General features: G+C 36.5%; 1 protein-coding gene across 1 annotated transcript; it reads right to left on the bottom strand.

Annotated features, from left to right (window-relative positions):
• Window positions 1–5,595: 5,595 nt before the first annotated feature.
• On the bottom strand, window positions 5,596–7,912 carry TMEM225 (transmembrane protein 225). Its single transcript, XM_036930236.2, is given in 4 exon segments — window positions 5,596–5,994; window positions 6,671–6,805; window positions 7,068–7,214; window positions 7,735–7,912. Coding segments are annotated over 4 exon segments (738 nt in total). The 3' UTR covers window positions 5,596–5,716.
• Between the last annotated feature and the right edge of the window lie 398 nt (window positions 7,913–8,310).

Genomic DNA, 8,310 nt, shown 5'->3' with positions numbered 1-8,310 from the left:
AAGGCCAGGACTCGAGAGACGAGTGATGGTGGAAAGGGAAGCTTGCTTCATTCAGGAGGCCAGCAACCTGGAAGATGGTGGACTAACATCCCAAGACCATCTCCGAAGTGTCGTTCAGAGTGAAGGTTTTTAAGGAGAAATGGGAGAGGGCTGCCTGCAGAACCAGTAGTTAATCGTTCTTTTTATCTCCGATTTCACAGGGACTCCAGGCAAAGTTCCTGAATCTCAGAAAGATCTGGTACAGATTCCTTGCTCTCCAGTAGCCGCTGTGGGATTAGTAATTGGGTCGCCCTCACTTACAATCTAAGTGCTTTTCAACTGTTGCTTTTGTGCCGGATCTCAGGGCAGTGGTTCTGCACGCAAACCCTTTAAGAGTGGGTTCTCCACTCCCTACATCCCTGTGGCTCCCCTGGACTTAATTCCTTTTCATTTTCAAAACCAAGCACTTGGGGGGCACGTCTTTCCAGTGCAGAATCCAAGGCTCAGGGCGCCTGATATTGGGCGCAGTCTCTTTATTCCTCAAGGGAAAATTCTGTATTTGGGGAATCTTTCCCGATTGTGGGTCACTGTGCCTTGGGTGTGATCCTGGGTGAGACTGAGTCTCTGCCTCTCTGGCCCTTCTCAATGCATCTCTTTAATCTATTGTAGTATAAGTACTGTTCTCTAGTTCTTAGACCCTTTTCAGAGGAAAATTATTCTATATGTCGTTATAAATTTGTTGTGCTCATGGCATGAGTTCAGCGTCACCCCACACTGCCGTCGTGAACCCCTCCCCAGCTTTTCGCTTTCTTGATAATGTTCTTTGATGCACAATAGTTTTTAATTTCGATAAAGTCTAAGTTACCCATTTTTTTCTATTATTTCCTGTGCCTATGGTGTCATATCTAAGAAATCATGGCCAAATCCAATGTCACAAAGACTTTCCCTATTTTTTTCTTCTAAAATACAAATCATTTTAGATCTCTTAGTTATATTAAGATCTTCAGCCCATTTTGAGTTAATTTTTGTATATGGTATAAAGGATCCAAATTCATTCTTTTGCATGTAGATACTCAATTTTCCCAACACCATTAGTTGAAAAAACAGTCTGTTCTCTATTGAATAGGTTTTGCACTCTTGTCAAAAGGCATTCATGGATTGGAAATATATTTCAATATAATAGCAATAAAAGATAAAAATGTATTTGTAAAATAATACCATTATCAGTATATTTTTTAAAAACCCACACATGCATTTATTAAAAGATGTAAAAGGTCTCTATGCTGAAAACAACAAAAAGTAGTATTTAGAAGTATTAAAGATGATTTACATAGCTGGAAGGATATTCCTGTTCATTGACAAAGAAATTCAATATTGTAAAGATATCCTTTCTCTCCAAAGGGATGTATATTTTTAACACAATTCCAATCTTAACAAATTTCCTTATGTAATTTGAAAAACTAAATCTAAAACATAGAAATTAAATATTTCAAAATTATCCAAGAGATTCTTGAAGAAGTTGGAAGATTTACCTTACCAGAAATCAAGTATAAAACTCTAGGAATTAAGGAAGTGAGGTGTATTGGCATTAGAAAAGCCCTCTCTCTCTCCCTAAAAAAGAGAATAGTCCAAAAACAGACTTACACAAATATAATCACCTGATTTGTGATAAAATGTGATAGTGCAGGGAAAATATTTTTTCAGTAAAAAATGTTAGATCAAATGGTTATTCACTTAAGAAAAATAAATATTGATTTCTATCTTAGAGCATACATAAAAATCAATTCTAGGTGAATTGAAGATCTAAATGTGAAAAGTGGAACAACAAAACATTTTATAAAAAAAAAAAGGAGAATATCTTCATGCGTTTGATTAAGAAAAGATACCTTAAATAGAATACAGAGAGCCCTATCCATTAAAATGAAACAATTGATAAATAGGGTTACATCAAATAAGAACATCTGTTCATCAAAGAGTCCATTATAAGCATAAAACGGCAAGTTACAGAGTGGAATAATGTATTTACAATGTACATATATTTGACAAAGGACTTCAACCAAATATAATTAAATGTCAGATAATAGATAAATGGGAAAATATTTGAACAGATAGTCAAAAAAGAGGCTATCCAAATGACCAATAAACAAATGAAAATCACTTCAGTCGAAAGGGAAATGCAAATTAAAATCACAGCTTTGATTTTTACTTTTTTTACTTTTGCCATATTGTTACACATCACCAGAGTTCCTTGGCTACATGAAAGACAACATTAAGTCAAGATATAGGGCAACTGGAACTCCCTTACACTGCTGATGGGAATGTGAAATTGGTACAACCACTGTGAATAATCATTTGATGGTTATGACTCAAAGCACATCTGGTTAGCCTATGACTCAAAATTCCCTTGTGGGTGGATGACCCGCAAAATTATTTACTATGTACATGAAAATATATTCACAAGCATTTTTATGGTTTCCAAACTGGAAACAACCTAATGTTCATAATAGTAGAATGGATATATTGTAGTATATTCACAGAACAGAATTCTCTGTAACAATGACTATGAGTGAACTGCCACATGTGCAAATCATCAATCATTTCACACAGATAATATCTCATAAAAGAAGTCAGGCATGGAGAGTACACACCAAGTGACTCCCTCTCTATGAAATGTAAAATCAGACAAAATCAATCTGTAGCTCTTGAAATCATACAGTTAATGCTTTTGTACTCAAATGGCATGTAGATGTCTCAAATGGAGACATTCAGGGTGCTGTTAACATTCTGTTTCTTTATTTGAGGACTGGTTACACAAGTATGTTCTCTTTGTAAACATGCATTTACCATTTGTGAACTGTTTTGTATTCATGTTATATTTCAAAAAAATTTACTTGAATCTTCTTCCAAAATAAAACACAGTTAAACAAAATAAAATGGACAAGGAAAGTGCATGAAGAGAAATTATAGCCAAATTTTACTTAAAGAAATAGTTTCAAGAATTCTAAAATGATTAGAAAATTTATTTCAGCTGTATATCAACTATATGACTAAATAGAAATTTTTCTAAATACGTAAAGTGTTTTGCAATGAGAAGCAAGAGAGGAAAATGAGTTCGATGATATGTACAGGCACATCAGATGAGTCTGTAAATTTAATTTAAAATAATTTAAAATAAATAGGGCTTAATGTTAATATTGTATAAGGTTAGGCAATGAGTACACAGGTGTTTACATTGTTTTCTAGTTTTTTTCTGTGTATTTGAAATAGTTCATAATAAAATACAGAAAAATCTCCACAAATTATAATTTAAATATGAAATACATCTTATTATTGGACTAGAGAAAAAATCATTTCAATAGATGCATAAAAATACTCAATAAAATTAAGTGTTACTTTGAGTAAATACATTCTGCAAATTAGCTATATAAGGGGAAGTCCCTCAATTTGATAAGGTAAATATGCCAAATTCTACAGTGCATACATCAACTGTTAGGTTTATAAAGGCATGCTCACTTAAATAAGAAACAAGGAAAGGATTCTTACTGTCTTTTTCCCATTCAACCTGATATCATGGAGGTCTGAGCCAAAGAATAAGACAAGATAATAAAAAAGAAGCAAGTGATAGTAGTATTGAAAGAAAAAAAGCACTTCCTATTATGCAGGCAATATCTTTTCCTCCAAGGATAATCTAAGAGAATCTATAGATAAGTTATTAGAACTAAAATAATAGCTGGATAAAGTTGCTTGATTCTAAAAAAATCAGTAACTTTACACTAGTAATAAGCAACTAGAAAATATTAAAAAGTGTTCCAATTCACAAAAGCACAAAACAGCGAGTTATCTGTGAATCAACTAAACAAAAGATCTCTCTGCAAAGAAATCACAAAATGTTATGGTAGAACATTTTGATCTGAATAAATATGATCATATTTTTTGATTGAATAACTAAATATTATTAGCATTACTAATTCTCCCCAAATTAGTTAATAAATTGATATGATTCTAATGAAATCATGACTGGGATTTTTGTGGAAACATAGACACTAATCCTACTATTTATATGGAGACCAAAAGACAAAGAACAAATCAAAATAAAATTTTAAGTAAGAAAAAGGACTTGGGCCTATGAAATATCAACACTTTCTTTTTACTGCATGGTACTTATATCCATGTTACAATGCATGGATATAAAAATAGACCAATGGAATATACTAGAGAGATCAGAAACATACTCAAATGTATGAATACTTGATATACCATGCACCTTATGTCACAAATCAGTAAGATATGAAATTAAGTCATAAAATGTTCTGGAAAAATGGTTACCACATGGAAAGTAGATTTGGATTTATATCTTAAATAACTCACAAAGATCATTCCCAGTTAGTTTGAGTAAAGAGTAGGGAAGGATTTCTTAAACAAGAGACAATAAAACAGCAACTAAAAGGAACAGGTAGATGCATTGTGTTATACTTCATTTGAAGACCTCTGAAAAACAAGAAGACATCATAAACAAAGTGAAAAGTCATGGCACTATCAATTAGTATTAGTTTCCAATATATGAGAACTACAATTCAATAATAAAAATAATTCATTAGGAATTGGAAATTCATTAGGAAACAATTCATTAGGAAAATGGTCAAACAGTAATTCACAGAAGAGGAAATCTAAGAGCTCAATAATGAAAAAGCACACAAAGTCAGTGATAGCTCAAATAGTAAGAGATTGAAAAGACTAATCATACAGGGCACAAAGAAACTAGAACTTTCATACACAGCTGGCGAAAGTGTAAATTTGTACAATGATTTTTTTATATCATATCATTTAGTCAATATTTAGGTGACTTCAAAATGAATATATTCTCTGCTCCAGCAATTCCTATTCCTAGATAAATACCCTAGAGAAATCTAGCTCAAGGACAGAGGGAGCCATGAATAAGCACATTCTAGCAGCATTGTTTGCCACAGAATAAAACAACCTGATTTCCATCAACTGGAAAATGAGTATTTTACACTTCCATCTACAATGGAAAGCTCAACAGTCATTTCAGTGAATAAAGTAGAACAAAATAAATCACAAAACCATAGAGTTGAGTGAACAAAATTGCAAAAAAATGATCTGTATAGTATGACATTTAATAATCTCTGAACACTTAGAAAGCTAATCTACGTAACTGCTGCACATGTATAAAGTTGTAGTAAAAATGCCAACGTGAATGTAATATGATCAGCAATGCTGTTTTGTTATTTTTTGTGTTTTGTGCTGAGCAACAAGAGAGGGAAATGAAATTAGGGAAATTTTTAGAAGACCATCAGATGTGTCTATAAATTTAATTTGAAAACATCCAAAGAAAATAGGGCATAATGTTACATCTTCATAAAGTTGGGTGATGTGTACACGGTGTTCATCTTATTGCTTGGTAATCTTTCTGAATGTTTGAAATATTTCACAATAAAATAAACAAAAGAAACAACAGGTAGTATGTATTATTCTAAATCTTTGTGATGTATAAAGTTAAGAATACAGCAAGTATTGGTTATATGATAATATTTATTAGGTTAATAACAAATGTTATTAAATAGTGAGAATGAACAGAAGAAACTTTGTTCAGCAAGCCAGGATTTGAAAAAAAAAAAAGCCACCTTCTGGATCTTCTTACAGACCCCAGCCCAGTCACAGTCATTTACATAATGCCACACACACACAACAGAGTTAGAGAAACACAAAGCTATTTCCATTAAGATGAGTATATACTGAAAGGCAGGCTGTCAAATCCTACAGTCCAGGTTACCCGACATGCTTGGACATGTGATGTATTTGGAGAATTTTCCGTTCTATGTGTAGCGTGCACATGGACAATACTTCAAGGCATTACAGTGCGTTCTGGTAACAAGACAACTGTGACAGAAGTCCCAGATGGCTCCAAGTCCTGGCTTTCTTTGACAGGTTTATCAATGGTGGTCAGGCAGGCACAACCCCTGATGGACTGCTTGTGCTCTAGGAGAGAGAGGAATCCTGGGGAAAAGAGAAGCCAGGGAGGGTGATGAGGGAACAAGGGACAGTCACAGAAACAGTCCTCTCCAAGTTGATAGGGAGACCCTGACCCAAAGCCTAGTGGGTCTCTTTGAACTGCCACAGCCATTAGGGATGCTACTCAACTCAACAAAATTGAGGATTCTTTTCGAAAGAGGACATTCTTCTGAGTTAGGAACTATAATTTCAAATGCAATTTTAAAGACTTCTTAGAAAAGGAGGGTCTCCAGTGTTGGTGACTGGCAATTTAGTATCAGATATTGTTTCTCCCTGACTTCAAACTGCTGGATACTACACTGTATGCCCAGTGTCACTGTCCCTCTCCATGTAAGAGAGCATTCGGTATCAGCCACTCTCCCTAGTCATGTCTTTGAGGGGCGTCTCTGCCCTGAAGTGGGGAGCATGGGAAAGATAGAAAGGGCAAAATTGAGGAGCTGCCCCTGGAAACAAGCATATTGAACATTTCACACAGCCCTAATCTCCAATTCTATCCTTGTACAAACTGTTCTGAAAGAGTAAGTCCACCTGAACATTAATCCTTTAAAATGCAATAGTTGGCACTTTTCCCTACTCCTGTTTCCCATCCATCCTTTCACTGTCTCCTCTATTGGAGGTGGATTTGTTCTTATCACCCATCAAAGGCCCTGAGGACACTCACCAGAGACAATAAAGAAGAAAACACTTAAGTAGGCAGTAGAAATGATCCAGGTGATCTTGTAACTAGAGTAGTACACGGATTCACCTTGCCTTAGCTTGTGCTGGTACAGTAGAAGTGCACAGAGCAGAAGGATACCTGAGATTCAGACAAAAAGGAGACACGAGTCCCTTCTGAGGACCTTTTGCTCTTCTGCTCAAGTCTGAACCCAAGATATGCCTGACGTCCAAGCCTGCGCCCCGTACAACCATACTTTGTCCAAAGACTGATTCTACTCAGGGTCACATCCAGTTCAGAAGCTGAGCAAAAGAACTGGAAAGGCCAAGGTAGGTAGAGGCTGCAACCTGGACCCACAAACAAGCGTGCATCCAAGCCTGAGTTAGGGGAGCTAGGAAGTTACCTGTGAAGAAACTGAGGAAGACCATGATGTAGAGGACGTGTATAGTTTGACGAATCCGATGGGTGATTTGCAAACCCAGGAAAAAGATGTAGATGAAGGAAAGGCTGAGCACCAAAACCATCATGATCCTGACCACTTCCAGGTTTTCTGTGGGAAAGCAGAAGGTGTGTTAAGAGAAAGACGATTATTTCTTCTAGGCTCACTTCCACCTCTGAGCCTCAAATCTCTAGGCAAAAATAGGAGTGAGATGAAAGATTTGATTAAATAATAATGAAGAAAGGGAGGGTGGAATAAAGAGACAGCTGAATGGGAGAACCAGAAGGAACTCTTCTCCATCTTGGCGTCTCTGTAAGCTTCTACTTTTTCCTCTGAACCGATTTCTTGTTAAATGCTCCAATTCATCCTGTCCTCCTCCAGGGGCAATGCAAGCTTTTTCAGGTCAGTTACCTTGATGTTACTGCCAAGATTTCTGAAACATCCAACAGTTAAGTCTGTGAGCTTCTAAGATTTTCTCCCAAATACACAAAAGGGTGAGATTTTCAGCCACCTTGACTGGAACTAGGCACACCACACCCGAGAATAATGGGTAAGCTGGTGAGATGAATGGAAGTCAAGGGAAGAAGAACCCTCCCTCTCCATCCATGGGTTTCCATAGTATAGTTCTGACCTTCTGGCCAAACTGAACTGCAGCATATCCATGGACTGTGGCTTATCGGATTTGTTTGTGTTTCCAACTTCAGTACAACCCATTCTTCCATGATGATTCCTGCTGCCAAGAAGACTAAGGCAAAGGAGGAGGAGATCATGTTGGTGGCCCGGATATTTCTGGCCAATATTCGCACCATTGCGATTGGGGGATTTCAAGCTGAGACCATCACCAATATCTTACAAGTTTCTTCTCTGATTTGGTTGGTCATGGGAAGAAGGGCAAAATCTATTCTTGTAGTGACTGCTGAGACATTGGCAATGGGTGAGCTGGAGTAGCCTGTGGAACAGAGGAGTTAAGTCCCACTCTTCACCAGTCCTATCTGCTGTCAGAGCAGCCAACTGCCATGGAATCCTCTACTGGTTTTTACCGTTGACCCCTGGGGGCTACTAGCACAGTGGAAGGATCGAGGGGCCCAGAGGTCCTGAGAGAGTTATCAGATATAAAGGGAGATATGGTATCACATAGACAGGGAACTATCAGATATAGGAATAGATCTAGAGGCCTTGAAAAAGGTAGCCAGGCATGACTAAAGAG

The sequence above is a fragment of the Manis pentadactyla genome, chromosome 13 (genome assembly GCF_030020395.1).
Source record: "Manis pentadactyla isolate mManPen7 chromosome 13, mManPen7.hap1, whole genome shotgun sequence".
NCBI classification, from domain to species: Eukaryota; Metazoa; Chordata; class Mammalia; order Pholidota; family Manidae; genus Manis; species Manis pentadactyla.
This window is presented reverse-complemented; position numbering and strand designations above follow the sequence as displayed.